The sequence below is a fragment of the Odontesthes bonariensis genome, chromosome 15, assembly GCF_027942865.1.
Source record: "Odontesthes bonariensis isolate fOdoBon6 chromosome 15, fOdoBon6.hap1, whole genome shotgun sequence".
Taxonomy (NCBI): Eukaryota; Metazoa; Chordata; class Actinopteri; order Atheriniformes; family Atherinopsidae; genus Odontesthes; species Odontesthes bonariensis.
Window position 1 is genome coordinate 28,472,717 of NC_134520.1, and position 15,219 is coordinate 28,487,935.

At 39.4% G+C, this 15,219-nt stretch overlaps 2 protein-coding genes across 2 annotated transcripts; one reads left to right on the forward strand and one right to left on the reverse strand.

Moving 5' to 3' along the window:
• Positions 1-8,102: 8,102 nt before the first annotated feature.
• On the forward strand, positions 8,103-9,885 carry cfap144 (cilia and flagella associated protein 144). Its single transcript, XM_075485851.1, has 4 exons — positions 8,103-8,227; positions 8,380-8,439; positions 8,533-8,636; positions 9,351-9,885. The coding sequence occupies exons 1-4, from the start codon at positions 8,107-8,109 to the stop codon at positions 9,444-9,446; spliced, it is 381 nt and encodes a 126-aa protein (XP_075341966.1). The 5' UTR covers positions 8,103-8,106; the 3' UTR covers positions 9,447-9,885.
• ebna1bp2 (EBNA1 binding protein 2) lies at positions 9,467-15,219 on the reverse strand. The gene is made up of 9 exons (XM_075485850.1): positions 15,029-15,219; positions 14,703-14,786; positions 14,345-14,517; positions 11,307-11,430; positions 10,927-11,016; positions 10,741-10,816; positions 10,519-10,609; positions 10,237-10,408; positions 9,467-10,118 (listed from the first exon to the last, which is right to left on the reverse strand). Exons 1-9 carry the CDS (start codon positions 15,122-15,124, stop codon positions 10,071-10,073), a joined length of 954 nt encoding a protein of 317 aa, XP_075341965.1. The 5' UTR covers positions 15,125-15,219; the 3' UTR covers positions 9,467-10,070.

Consider the following 15,219-nt stretch of genomic DNA (forward strand, 5'->3'; position numbering starts at 1 on the left):
GCCCTGTGATGGACAGGTGACCTGACCAGGGTGTTCCACACCAGTTATGGCTGGGATCAGATGAAATTGGATAAAGAAATTAAGTGGATAAAGTATTTTTTAACTTGTTTCATTGCATTATTGTTTTGTGACTAGATGCAGGTGCACCCAGATTGCCACAGACTGTTTACGCACTTGTATGCACAGTCACACAAATAAGACATGCTTATACTGCAGGGGAAACAAGAAAGGACAGTCACTGAAAAAGTGACTGTTCCTGTCTATGTTTCCAAGAAGTGAGTGAGTGTGTGTTTGATAGCATGTTTCTCATTAGTACGCCCAACAAATTCCCTCCATCCTGCTTTACCCGCATGAAACACATGCTCACATATACAGGCCACATCTGGAGCTGTGATAATACAGATGAACTACTGTGAGATAACTAATGTAAAGTCAGTGACTCTGTATAAGTATATCAGTGTAACTCTACATGTGTCATGAAAACTTGGGAGGGTCCTCATTGAAAGACCAAACACACACAGACGGATGATAAGTGAGGCATTGCGCCGGAGTGAAAATACAGATTCTTCAGCAAATTGATGGAGTGTGAGTCAGAGAGCACAAACAGAATCTCTCGCAGAATCTCTTATCCATGCACCCTTCTTTTCTCAGGCACAAATTAGCCCACACAGACAAACCCAGGGGTGTCCTGAGGCAGGTAATCTGAGGCTGAGTTTGGGGCTTGGCAGCATAACTTAAGGTTTAAGTCATGGATTTCACTGTCAAGAAGGTGGTTCACCACATAAACATGACCTGCTCTTAAGAAGGTAGGTAACACTTATATAGGTAACACTTACTGCCCAATTAATTATCATGGAAAAGGAGAAAAAAAAAAAGATAACACTTGAGGGGGTGATAGTTAGAGGTTCTCTTTTCTATACCATCTCAGGATTGTGAAACCATCTAAGCCTTATGGCCGTCCCTGAAGAGCATGCTTGAGAGAGTTATATGTTATATGTGTTTTTCTTTCTTTTTTGTGGACAATTTGCAAGTGGTCTTAAAAAACGATTTATCAAAATCACTAGACCAGGAAAATAAAACTAGAAAGATTCCGGTGAATTTCATTTGTTCTTGTTTTTAACCTGGATATCATAAACAAATTTAAAACAGACATGTGTAAATGAGCCAGTTTGATTGTTCAGCACAGTTGAAATAATAATTATTTTTTACTTGCAAGACCTTTAACACAGCCAGTGTTGTTTCTGAAATCATACGGCTCAAAGGAATATATACTTGCGGCACATTAGTCTAATGTAATTGACAGTAATTTAAATTATTCTTCATTATATTTGGACCTTCATTATTGAGCAGTGATATTATTAAGCCACTTTATGGTACCATGAAAAGTACAAAAAAATGAACACTGCTGAAAACACAGCAGTGGGAATTGTCATACTTACTAGACCTTAAGCCTCCTAAATGGAGAGTGTGCCCATGTTAACCTTTACAAGACCTACATTGCCACAGTGCAGATCAGGCCAGCAGCTGTTCCAGTCTCCCTGATTTTCCACCACTGTCTGTTAAAAGCGTTGACTTATCCTTGGCCAAATCAGTAGCTTTTCAGCAAGGATGTAATCTCCTCCCACCATCCAAAAACATGCATGTTAGGTTAACTGGTGACTAAATTGATTTGAGGAGTGAGTTTGAGTGTGCATGGTTGTGTGTCTCGTTTGTCTCTGTGTGGCCATGTGATGGACTGGCGACCTGTCCATGTCCAAAATGGATGGATTGATGGATGGTTATCTGAGCAATTTTAACCAGATCTTGTGTCTAGGATGGCCTGCAGCACCTATGTTGCTTTCAGCCATGATCACACCTGAAATTCATCACTCTTGTTTAGAATTTTAGTTCATACTCATGGCAATAAATATGAATCTCTACATCTATTGGAACGTGTTGGCACATAATAATGCGTCAGGCTACAGTTATACCTTTACAGAGGTTTCTGTCACAGGTCCTGCAAACATCTCATGGTAGGTCTACATGTTGTTGTTGTTGGCTGGCCCCTTTGACTTTTATAATAAATCTTTTTTTGAATGAGTTATTTGCTACTTGAAAAGATATGTAAAATAGTCCAACCCACACCATAGACAGAATTTCTTGGTGGTTCATCAAAACTAGTGTAAAACATTATAACCAAGAATTTTGGGTCTTTGGTGTTACAAAGACTATGGCTGCCTGCAGAGAGGTCTATCCCAATCTCTGCAGTACTGTGTCTTGTACCTAAGAAAGTTTCCATTGCTGAGACTAAACAGGAGATTACAGACAAGAGCAATGGTGACACAGAGCTGCCATCTGATGGGAAGACAGCTTTCCCACGACCACAATGTCTCCAGTGAGCTCCAGACACCTCCATGACTATCAAAACAAACCAGAGTACAAGTGTGCGTTTATGCATGTACTACAACATGAAATCTGAAATCACCTGTTTTTTCCAGATTAAGGTTGACGGATAGCACAGTTGCACAGCAGAGGTTCCCCTGTGAAAATGTGCCCTGCTTTTTCACAACCTGTTTAAAAGAGAGAAGAGTGGAAATTCATAATCAGATAAGCAAACAACTAAAGTCTCGCTATGGGGTCCAAAAAAAGAAGAAAATCAGATAAAAAGCTGAGATAAATTATTATCGAAGTATGTGTGCAGACAAAGGGGTGAGATGGATGGGGTTTTATCTGCTGTTAGATTAGTGTTCTGGTTGACTAGCAGCCACAGACAGCGCAGACACGGGGGTCCACAGCCAAATACTAGACCACTTTCTCACGCTCTTCACAAGAGATCTTTTCTTGAGTTTAATGTACTCCCAGACAATTTCTCAAATATTTAATGTCAGCTGATAAAGTTTAGCTTCAAATCTCGTTATTAGTGTGCACAACCAAATATTTATTTTCTTCATACTCCAAATATACAGCTTAACAAAAGCTTAATTTCCACCGTTTGAACCTTTTCAAGGAACCAAGGTCTTTCAGGGGGTCCTTTCCATTGCCACCTCCATTTTGCCTGTATCCCAGGCTGCTGCTCAAGTCGGGCACAGCCACCTCTATTGAGGGCAACAGAGGCAGCAGTAGTCATGGTAACAAAGATGTGATTTAGAGTGTTAGAACCTTAATCCTGTAAAAGTGTGTACCATGGACAGATTCTGAGTTAATACAGTTTAAGCACAATTCCGCGTTTGCAGGCTGCTGGCCCATGGAGCACGATCACCTCTGCATCAGAAAACTGAGAAGCAACGATTGTGATAACAAAGATGTAATTTAGAGCAATTTAACATTAATAGTTTTAATATCCAATTTTGATGAGGGGAAGCAACACATTTCTTCAGCTTACTTATTTTGTCTAATCGACCCACAACCTCAAATCTTAGTAGAAATGCAACAGACCCAGAGCTGAGATAATCTTTTTGCTCACGGACGAAAAGCTGCAGGCCATTTAAGGTCTGGCTATTGATGGTCGAAATGTACCTAAACACACTGTGCTGATTTATTTTGCTACCATTCTCCTTGATCTCTTGCTCATCATTGGTTATACTGGCACATTTACAATGATAGCATCTCTTTACAATATCCCTCTAGGTTGCTTTTGTGCAACAGAAAATTGATTTACATATTTATTAAGTGGTGCTTGATTGAAAATGTTACAGCTTTCTTTGAATCACAGTCACTGACACTCTATGAAAAGGTTAGTAGCTACCAGGATGGAGAAGCTTGCAGGAACATTTTAGTATCGTTAAATACCTCAATAAACATTTCCTCCTTTAAGAAAAACATGTAACATGTTGGGAAACAGTGCACATCTCTCGTTTGTTTTATATCAGTGATGGTGGAGAAAAAAGGCTGAATTATACATGACTTGGTCTTTAAATTAGCAGGAGATGAAGGGCACTTTGCAATTAAAGCTGCCTTGCTAGGAAAGTTTGGAAGTTAGTAAAAGTGAATGAAGATGGCTTGAAAGTAGGCAAGAGATCTGTAGGGTGAACTGAGTATCATGAGAGAAGGCAGTCTCACTTCAGCTGAATACAAGTCTCATTCAGTGTGCATTTCATATCATCCTCTATTAAGAACTGGAACGTGAGATCATTTGTGAATCATTTGATCCAATTAGGATGAAGATTTATTTCATTAGAAAAGGTTTTGATAGTCTGATCAAAGTCCTCATCAAAACCAACCACACTGCAATTACCTATGCTCTTTGAATAGGCTTTCAGTTTGATCCTGCGTTGTTATTCAGACCTACTGCCTTTTCATTTTCTCTTAATTGCATTATTATCTAAAGAGCATGCACAGACTAATTCAAATGAAGACAGAAATGTGCTTATGCAGCATGCAACAACATTCCAGTGATAAGAGAGAACTCACTTCATGCCTAGAAAAGGTTATTATCATTTTATTTGAAACTAATGGTAAGAAAATCTAATGGTATTGGCCATGAAGAATATCAGGGCACTGGTTGTGAAGACCACATCATTCAGTCAGCTCTTAAAAGTAAGATTCATGTTGAATTAAAATGCATTCCCCACAGGTTTTGTCAGTGTTGACAGGAAAGCATCGTGCTGTTTTTGCAGATTTGTGGGCAGTACAGTCATGCAATTCTCCAGTTCTACCACATCCCAAAGGCGCTCAGGGGCCTGAGGAGGCCATTTGAGAATGAGATCCCATGACTTATGACACTGTGCATCATCCTGGTGAAAGTAGCCATTATGAGATAGATAGACTGGTCATAAAAGAGATGGATGTGGTCAGCAACAATATTCAGTAAAGTTGTGGCCTTTAAATGATGCTTGGTTGTTGTCAAGGAGGTACAGAGTGTGCTATAAAACATATTTCTCAGCCTTATAACAACCCCACCAGCCTGAATTGTTGATATAAGGCCGAATGGATCATTCTTTCATGTTCTTTATGCCAAAGTCTTTCCAACCATCCGGATGCTGCAGCAGAATTTTTAGACTAATCAATGTTTTCTCCAACATATTTTCTGTTATTGTCATATGTTGGTGAGCCTTTGCCCTGTGAAGTCCCAGTTTTTTGTTCTTAGCTGTCATGAATGGCACCAGGCGTGGCCGTCTGTTATTGTGACCTGTCTGCCTTTTTGTGCAATGCGTTATGCTTTTAGTAATGTTCTTCATGTCTTGGTTATAATGAGTTATCATTTGATACCCTGTTTTTTTTTCATTTGATCAAACCTGACCTTTCTCAGACCTTCTCAAACTAAAGAGCCCAGAATTACTGATTTGTGTTTGTGTGTGTGTGTGTGTGTGTGTGTGTGTGTGACTAACACATCGATTACAGTCTGGAGTGTGAATTCATTCTTGGTTAAATGTGTAAAGGTAAAGATATATAAAAGGAAGTGACATCTCATTCAAGCAATACTTGGAAAAAAAGGCTTTATTCCTCTCACTTTATCCAGTCATTATATCTCCTCTGAGCTATATTAAATCCAAACTTAATATTTTCTTCCTTCTGTAGGGAACTCAAGGGACCATAGAGATTAGATCCGCTTTGTTGATAAAATACAAACCTCCTGACCTTTACATGTCAGAGTAGCAGCATAGTTAAATCAAACCTTGTCATATCAAACCAACGTCATGCATCATCTGTAGTGCTACATTTAGTTTCTTCTTCCAGTTTAAACAAACTTAGAGACTAACCTTTGACTATCTCCTGCCTGAGGATCTCAAAGGCCACTTTGATGATTACATGGCTGGACATTGTGACAGAAGCCAGGGAACAAAGCTTGATACCGCAAGCCCACAAGCCCTCCCATTCGTTCATATTACATATTGCTCACTCTTCCTCACAGATATACTGTATATACAAACACCACAGGGGAGTTGTCACCCACCCACAATGAAATCTTCTGCCAAGCTCCTCCAGTGTTTGAGTTATTACTCGTTTCCATTATATCTTTCACACAAGCCCAATAAAGCATGAATCAGGTTATGAGACAGGAACCAAGAACAGAGCATCTCAAACTGTATTAAGATGTCTGCTACTGTGAGCAAAGCATGCACGTATATACACACAAAAAATGAAGTTCACTGTCAAGAAAGGAAAAAACAAATAAAATAGGAAACACAACAGTTGCTTCTCAGAAGAACAGATGGGAATGTATGATGGAAGAAAGGTTGGAAGAACAGGAAGGAGAGGAGGGAAATCCAAGCAAAGGGGAAAATTTATCCTCATTTGCAGGAACAAGAAGTAAAACGTCAGCTGGCCATGCAGAATTGTCGCTCCAGCTTTCAATGTACATCAGTGTAGCCACAAAAACCATAAGTTATATCTTTGAAATGCAAATATACTGTCATTTGTGTGATTTGTGACATCAGCAAAAGCAGGGGAACTCAAGTGTCATCAACACAATGTAGAGAAATATAACTCCATTTTTTCTACACACACTCCCCTGCACCAAAGCTTGGAAGCTCTTGACACATTCCGAAAGTTTGTTTCTGGTTAATGTGAGATGTTCCCAGCCAGTAAACTTTCACACATATATATTTGTGCAGTCACACGCTTACGCACATTCCCTAAAAGTGTCTAAAAATCTGCGTTTGTGCAGAAATCGCACTTAAACTCTGAATGAACTGCCATCTGTCTCCCTGAGAGAACATATGAAGACAAAAAAATAAACTCACACTCTACTCAGGGTGGCAGCATTTTCACAGTCTGAACATGTTCAGTCCTTCAGAGTTCTCTAACATAATTTATAGGTGTGTTTACTACAGGCAGACTATTTCAACATAGTAACAATTTGAAGGAAATGCTTTAAAATGGGATGAATAACCTCTGCTGCAAAGCTAGAGTGAAACTGTAATCTAAACCGACAATTGATGTTGAAATGTAACCATGTACATATATTCCAAGTATTATTACAAATTTTGGGTTTACGTGAAACTTTTCTTAATGAGTTATTGTCCAATACACATCAGAAACAATTCTTGAACCTCTAAGATTATTGTAAAAAATAACGTGAGGATGTATTCTGAATTAAATGATGCAGCAAATTGGAAACTATTCTTGATGTTTTTCATTTTCCACTATTTCAAGAATTTCTACAAATAAAATAATCAATCAGTTCTTAGAGAAAAGATGGGAGATTAATAAATTTTGAAAATGATCACTTGTTGCAACTGGACACAAATCAGTTCAAAATTCTGCCTTTGCTTGAATGTAAATAAAGAAAAAATATGAAAAATGATTTGGGAATTCTTTTTTTTTTTTGTCATTGGGCTCATACTTTGAACAGCAACGGAACCGAAATCATTATAACAATTCTGTTGAGCAGTTTTCACCATACTTATACTTATGAACTTGCGATTTAGAATCAAAGTGGAAAATATATCTGGCCAGAAGGTTTTCAAAATCCCAAAAATGATTAAAAAATAAGAAATAGAATAAAATAATGTATTCATGAAGAAATTAAAGCAGAAATTGGCCAAATTGATCCAATAAAACATGGTAACTAATATAGGCTAAACTAAAAATACCCAAGGTATAAAAGTTTAAGTTTGATGTGTCCATAAGATCAGGGCCAGAAAATAGGGAAATAGTTGATTAGTCACACTTTTTTAAAAACTTAAACAACAGACAAATTGATGAACTGTTTATGTTAAAAATACTACATTTGCTGCTGAAAAGGAACGTATTCTTGATCTAATAAATACCACCAGCCAACTTTAGCAACCAACAATGAGATAATTACTTTTTTTTTGTATCACACGCGGTTTCTAAATTATGCAACACGAACGTATGCATATGAGATACTAACGGTAAAATAGTAAGATATCAACCCGTTGTCAGTTATGGCCTTTACGTTTCCATTAGTCCGTGTAAAAATATGGATTAGTGGCAAAACATCAAGTAGTTCTCTTTGATATTGAGAACTACTTGGCAGGATGTAAGGAAGTCTGCCGTGCCTCGCCTCAAAAGCTGAGCGCGTGGCTCCATCGCGTGTTCGGGTCCCTCAGATGCATCTCCAAACAGTGTGTACTGGTTGCGTGGTAACGCTGAAAACGTTTGGTTTGCCATTCCCTGAATTGAGTTTTCTTTCTTTTTTTTTTTTTTTTTTGTACACGGGTCATGGCAGAAAAGATCGAACTCGATTACGTTCGTCAGGACAGATTTCACACCGAAATAATCAGAAAAGAGCAGAAACTCCAGAAGCTGCACACGGAGTTCAGCATCAATCCATACAGGACATGTATGTTAGTAAGCTAATCTGTATGTTGTGTCTGAAATCTGTGGAAGAGGCCGTGTGCAGCGGTGCAAAAGAACTGAAACTTTAACTGCTGCACTGAATGATTAAGGTATCAAATTGAAAAATTCTGATCTCACAAGGCGTTTCTCTTTCAGTGCATATCATGCCAGACAAGCCCATGTGTAGGAAACCTCCGGAAGTAATAGCAGACAACTGTAAGTTTTCCTTGAAATCAAATAGAAGGATGCTTAGCTGCTTAAAGTTGACGTATGCAAGCCTCATTGTAACGGATCATGTTTCCTTTGAAGCGGGCTACATTGAAGCTTTACACAGGGCCAAGTTGGAGCCCATCAAGAAATATCCAGTGCCACTCACTGAGAGTCAGGAGATCGGATGGTTACCAACTCCACTGGTGAGAAATACCTTGATTCTCAATTTTTAGAAAACACCAAACCAAACTACAAGACATAAGGATGTGGGCAGTGTTGTTCAGATTGATATTTTTCTGGTAAAATCACAGCACCTGAACCTGACCAAACCACATTATTACTGTTACTGTCAGAGAGTGAGAAAGACTGTGTCATGATTGCTGGTTACATTTTAAAGTTAACCCCAGATGGGCGATTGTTTTGTTTGGCAGGATATTGAAGCAGTGCATGGTTTTGTGCATAGTAATACATATTTGGTAACATGAAAATGTCAAGAGTTAAGTGGTTTGCCTTCGGTTTGCCAATCATAACTGTTTGTCTAAAGTACAAACAGTGAAACTGTAGAAACTTTTAATGTCCGTAGTAAAGTTGTCATAAATGACTAATAGTCATAATACGTATTTTTATGAAAATAGGTCAGTATATTTCAAGAGGCTTGCATATAAAAGCTGCCAGAATAGTAAAATTGTGGATTTCAAAATAGTATTTGTGCTGGAACTTTGAAATGTAATTTTCCTCACTTACTGTGTTGCTGTTCAGTTGGTTTGTGTGGCAACCAGAGACCTGCCTCATTAAAACATTTAACAATCACACCCGGAGCAGCAGACATTTTCTGTTTTTAGCAGAAGGCTTGAAATGGAAATAAAACGTCTGACTGTTACTCAAGACTAACATTTTGCCCTCTTTTCCTCTTCTAGATTCAATCAATGAGTCTTGATAAGAGACTCAATTTCCAGCGAATCACCACAGATGTCACCAAACATGCAGAATATGCTCGACGAAGAATGAATTAAACCATGAAAGGCAGAGAGAATTAAATGCATTTTTTTTTATCATACAAACATACAGGCGGCAGCACAGATGGAGCTCGTCTTCTCTATTTCAATCTTTGCAAAGTAAGAAAAACGCTTGCAGAGGAAACATTTGTACACGTCTATACAAAGAAAACTCGTCCTTTACATACTGATCATATTAATTAATAGGAAAGGGCAAAACTGACAGCAGCTCAATAGTATAAAATGTCATGTCACATGGGAGAAGATCAATGAATAAATGAGCTAAAAGAAAAAAAGAGATAAAACAGTACCCCAAACTCAGACTACACAGTTTTCATTGGACAGCAGGGAGGCTGGTTTAGAGACTGAAATCAGAAGACGTGGCATCAACACCATCTTATGAACAGGTGGACACAGTGATGATCAGACTCAAAATAAAAAATGCATGTCTACGCAATCCGTGTAAAGACTTCTCTATCTGTGTGAAGGGGGTTTATGCACTCCCCTGTATCAATCCTCATATCATAAAAAAGTGTAGAGGAGACCACAATCCCCTAGAGTCTCGTGACGTGTAATGGTTACAGACTACGGAGCAACTGTGGCAAATCCTGCCCAGGAATAAAGTCCAAGTCCAGTCAGTTTTTACGAGCGACCCTTCGTCTTCTTGCGCACAGACTTGCCCGGACGTTTCTGAAAGTGAACACAGTGAACAAGTGAAAAAAGTGCTTTCCTACCAATGATGTACTTCCCTCGACAAATTTTGTGCATTAAATAAATCAGTCAATGTTTTTATATGCACATGACTCACATTTTGTTTTCCCCCTTTGCCTTTTTTCGCTCCCTTGCCTCCCCTGGCATGAGCCACTTTGGCACGGAAACTGGAAACGTCGTTGAAGCTCTCCTTGGTGTTCCACTTCTTTCCACTCTTTTTGCCTCCAAAGCCAAACCTCTGGTCCTTGGATTTCCTCTTAGCATTTGGGCTGTCAAAATAACAGTAAAAAGTTGAGCTTTCGGTAAAAACTCCAAAAACATCAAAAGGAAAAATACCAAGCATGAGATTAATGACCAGGTGAAATAAAACAACTCCCACCCCTTCTTGTTCAATGCTTTCTTTGACCCCCCTGAAGAATCTTTTCCCGCCTTCTTGTCTCCTTCCAAGAAATCCAGTTTGTCAGTCATTCCTAGAATTGAAGATAATCAGAAATGTTAAATCTTTAAAAAAACAATGAAGTTTGGCACTTGATAAGTAATGACACTCTTGTGCGTGGTGAGGAGACAGAAACAATCATAAGAAACTGTTGTAAACTCCCACCTTTCTGGTATTTCTTTACAGCAGACATCATAGCTTTCTTCTCCTTCTGTCTCTTCTGAATCACCTCTACTTGGACCTGGCACACATTCAAATTCATGTTAATTTCTTATTTCCAGGATGATTGAAATCTTGATCTTTTGATCTATGGATCAGTGAGGTGTAAGAAGAATTTAAAGAAGAACCTACCTTTTTGCCAAACTTCCTTTGCTCGCGTAGTTTCTTGGCCTTTTCTGACTTCTCCAGAATCATCTGCTTTGAGATAAGCTTTTTTCTGATCTAAAAAGAGAAAAAAAACAAACAAACATGTTTGTTCCGATATTTGAATCCAAGCTTGATGGATGAAACAGTAACTGCATTTAGTACCCGACCTAATTTGTGCTACAAAATGTACATGGGTAGTTAAGAAAACATCTGCTCAAAGTCTTGCTTGGGCCAATGTTTACGACACGAGCAAGAGAGGAAAAGAAAAAAAGCTGGAGTTGTACTCTGCCGGGAAAGAATTATGTGACTGATTCATGCCGACAGCCTTTAAGAGACCTGTCACTTGAAATGAAGAAACAGCTCACCTTCTGCATCTGTTGATCTGACTTTGCCATCTCCGCAAAGTAATCATCAGGCCTCTTGGTGGCGATATCATTCTTACTTAGGAGCGGCAGAGCCTCCAGGACTGTGGCTTGAGCTTGGCGATAGCTGTTGGATAACACAGAAGGAAAGAGATTTATATATTTTAAACTCTGTGACAGCGATGGCTGGATTTTTAGCACACAAGAAAATTTGTTTGCCAAAAAGCTGTCCGAGTCTGAGTGTAAGAGCAATTAACAGTCTACTCTAGAGACAAACTGGATAAGAAGAAAGAAAAAAAAACAGTAATGCCAAATGCTTACATTTACAGACAACAAGGCCATTTAACCCCCAAGGAAGATTGCTGAATTAGAAAAGCCACGAATTATAGAGCCCCTTCCTGTTAAAAAGGTGGCCCCCTGGGTAACAATTTCATTTCACCAAAGAAATTCAAGCCGGCACAGGTGATTACTCCAAATCAGACATACGGTGTTACGGTAGGCCAAGGTTCTAGTTGAAATTTTATTTTGTTTATTTTTCTCGCGTTCATTACATTACGGTCATTTTGCATTTATCCAAAGCGACTAGGGTTGCAAAGGGCGGAAAATTTCCAGTAAATTTCCATGGGAAGTTAAGCTTGGGAATTTTGGATATATTCCGTATTGAATATATTGAAAAAAATAAGTTTGCAGATGACACAACAGTCATCGGCCTCATCCGGGACGGTGACGAGTCTGCATACAGACGGGAGGTTGAACGGCTGGTCTGCTGGTGTGGTCAGAACAATCTGGAGCTGAACACGCTAAAAACAGTGGAGATGACAGTGGACTTTAGGAGAAGCCCCCCCACTCTGCCACCCATCACCAACAACGCAGTGTCTGCTGTGAAATCCTTCAGGTTTCTGGGCTCCACAATCTCTCAGGACCTGAAGTGGGAGACCAACACAGTCACTACCATCAAAAAGGCCCAGAAGAGGTTGTACTTCCTGCGGCAGCTCAGGAAGCTCAACCTACCTAAGGAGCTGCTGATCCAGTTTTACACCGCCATTGTTCAGTCTGTTCTCTGTTCATCCATCACCGTTTGGTTCGGATCAACCACCAAACAGGAAAAGAACAGACTGCAACGGACAATAAGGTCTGCAGAGAAGATTATTGGTGTCAGCCTGCCCTCCATCCAGGATCTGTACTTGTCCAAAGTCAGGAAACGGGCAGGTAACATCTCTGCAGACCCATCACACCCTGGACACAAACTGTTTAAACTCCTCCCTTCTGCAAGGCGCTACAGAACTCTGTACGCCAAAACAACAAGACACAGGAACAGTTTCTTCCCTCAGGCTGTCTCTGTGTTAAACAGCTAAAACCGGACTTCAGTGTATCATCCTTGCACCATGCACCAATTTGCACTTCTGATTTAATCTTGTTCTATGTCTATTTTTTTTTAAATTGTTGCACTAAAGAGAGTGATGTGTAACCGGAGTCAAATTCCTCGTGTGTGTCCACATACCTGGCAATAAAAAGCGATTCTGATTCTGATATTGGAAACTTTCCATGGGAATTATGGGAACTAATGGGAATTTAGGAGAACTAACTGGGAACATATTATATCCAAGCATAAATATAAACAGAAGTCATAAGAAAACATCCATACATCCAAATCTTCCTTCAAGCAATCCTCTGCATTTTTGCTCATTCAATAGACTCTTCCTGAGCCTCATCAACATCCAACAACATGTCCCCTTCCTCAACATCCAAATCTGAGTCTTCCTCTTCAGTGTCACTTTCCAGCCTTGTTGAGGATGGCTCTGTGTCAGGCTCAAAGACCCTTAGTTTTGCGCAAATGCCAACCAGCTTTTCCACTCTCACATTTGTGTGAGAGTGGAAATGTCCACTTACTTCACTTTGTTAAGTCCACAGGCTCAAATGTGTGCCTTCAATAGTCTTTGTGCTTCAGGCTCAAAAGTGTGGTCCAGTCTTCTAGAAATCTTCTGGACATGTGATGGAGGCATGCACAGTGCCAGTAGGGGGCGTGGTCTCAATAGCCATGCAGTAAGCAGTGTGCTCTGTGCATGTGATTGAGGAATGGCATGGATATTCAAGTGCATTTGAATGGCATCTGTTTGTTTTAGTCAAGATTATGCTAAAATATACTTTCCTCAACTATTATTTAAGTTCCCTAGAAGAGCCAACCTTCAATTTTGAAAATTCCCAGTTTATTCCCATAAATCCTGTTAATTCCCTTAAATTCCCATGGAAAGTTTCCGTCTTTGAAAATTCCAGGAATTTTGCAACCCTAGAAACGCCTTACAATAAGTGTGTTCACCATCAGTAGGCTAAAGAACTTCAGGTCACAAGAAATCATAAGTGCATTTCCTTCCAAAACCAAACAGCTAAGAGCATAACTAGTGCCAGAGTAAGTGCAATAAGTTAGGTACCTAGAAAAATGGGAAAAAGACAATTTAGAAAACAAATAAGCGCATTCAGTTTCTGAGGCGGAAATAAAGACAAGGTTGATACAAAGTTACAGCGCCTGTGTCCCTGTTCCTCCTCACTGCTGCAGAGTTGGTCCAGAGAAGAAAAGCTTATCAGCTGCAAGCCAGGCTACAGTAAAGACATCCTAAGACGACTGGGAGCCTCAGTTTTCAGAAAAATAACAGTACTTAACACCTGACCATCAGGACTGGAACACTACAGTAATTTGCTGAAAAATGTTGAGGTTTTTCCATTAAGTAGTGCAAACCATCATCTACTTGATGTTATCAGGGTGCTGCTTGAGTTCCCTGTGTCTTGGATTTGATAACAAATTATCAATTTGAAATGCTGTTAGCAAACATTGCTGTGGTACATCAACACTATTATCGAGGTTGGAGTCAGGATCACGTATTTAATCTTACATCGCACAACATTAACAGACAAAATTAAAAGGGACATTACGCTACCATATGCTGCAGATCAGTTTCTGATAGGACAGAGATGAAAGTGTGTTTCTTTTTCGTTTATGGCTATGATGTTGTCTATTTTCAACACAGCAATTTATAGTTACTTACAAAAACATCTCCCTTTGAAAATCATCCTGTGCGTTGAGTTCTCCATTAGCCCCAGCTGAAACTTTTCCATCAACTTTAGAGAGCATGTCTTCAGCAGGCAGACTGGTCCGGTCTAACCTCTCCGCCCAGGGAAGATCTTTACGAAATTCAGCAAGGCACTGTTTTAGCCCCTCCTGTATGTCAATATATGTGCAGAACATTAGATCAAAACAATTGCCAAGAAAAACTATGTTTGTACTATGTTAGAATTTTTTAGAATGGTACAGTTATCATGCAAATCGTAGATTCTAAAAAAATTCTAGGAATACTCATATGCGCCTTCGTGTAAATGCGTGTACTTTGAGGTACCGGTACTCACCACATTGTTGGCGAACTTCTTGCTTTTATCCACCAGAACATTCAACCCAGGTTTCAAAAACCCTTTTGCGAAGGCTTCTTGGAGCTAGGCAATAGACATGTATACATTTTATTTGAAGTAAGTAATAATATAAACAATACGAACCTATCGGTTATGTTCGTGCCCTCTGTAAACAAGTGCCTTTCATTTGTACTCGACTTTTAGTGTATTATCTTTCCAACAAGGTTATAATACATTTTTACAGACCCTGTTTTACGGGCTCTTTTTTTGGCAGGAGCTAAAAACGTGAGTTAGCGACCGTTAGCCGAGGCTAGCCCAAAACTCACTTCTCCATCCGATAATTCACCGCTTTCCTCGTCTGACTCCTGATTAAGCAGCGACTCATCTTCGGATGACTCCATAGTCCTGCTATCGATAACCATAAGATGAGAATATGTTGTTAGCGGTCTAAAAAGCTGAAGATAGCTGTGAAGGATGTACTGCAACTGCTCACATGTATGAAGGGGTTCACGTGGGG

What these genes read in the sequence shown, in the direction of transcription:
- cfap144 (XM_075485851.1), top strand. Translation starts at nt 8,107, where the DNA reads ATGGCAGAAAAGATCGAACTCGATTACGTTCGTCAGGACAGATTTCAC. An exon ending in GGAAGTAATAGCAGACAACT is followed by an intron (nt 8,440 to 8,532) that starts GTAAGTTTTCCT and finishes TTTCCTTTGAAG; the next exon opens with CGGGCTACATTGAAGCTTTA. An exon ending in GATGGTTACCAACTCCACTG is followed by an intron (nt 8,637 to 9,350) that starts GTGAGAAATACC and finishes TTCCTCTTCTAG; the next exon opens with ATTCAATCAATGAGTCTTGA.
- ebna1bp2 (XM_075485850.1), bottom strand. Translation starts at nt 15,124, where the DNA reads ATGGTTATCGATAGCAGGACTATGGAGTCATCCGAAGATGAGTCGCTG. An exon ending in CAGATCAACAGATGCAGAAG is followed by an intron (nt 11,017 to 11,306) that starts GTGAGCTGTTTC and finishes TTCTCTTTTTAG; the next exon opens with ATCAGAAAAAAGCTTATCTC. An exon ending in AAAGGAAGTTTGGCAAAAAG is followed by an intron (nt 10,817 to 10,926) that starts GTAGGTTCTTCT and finishes AATGTGTGCCAG; the next exon opens with GTCCAAGTAGAGGTGATTCA.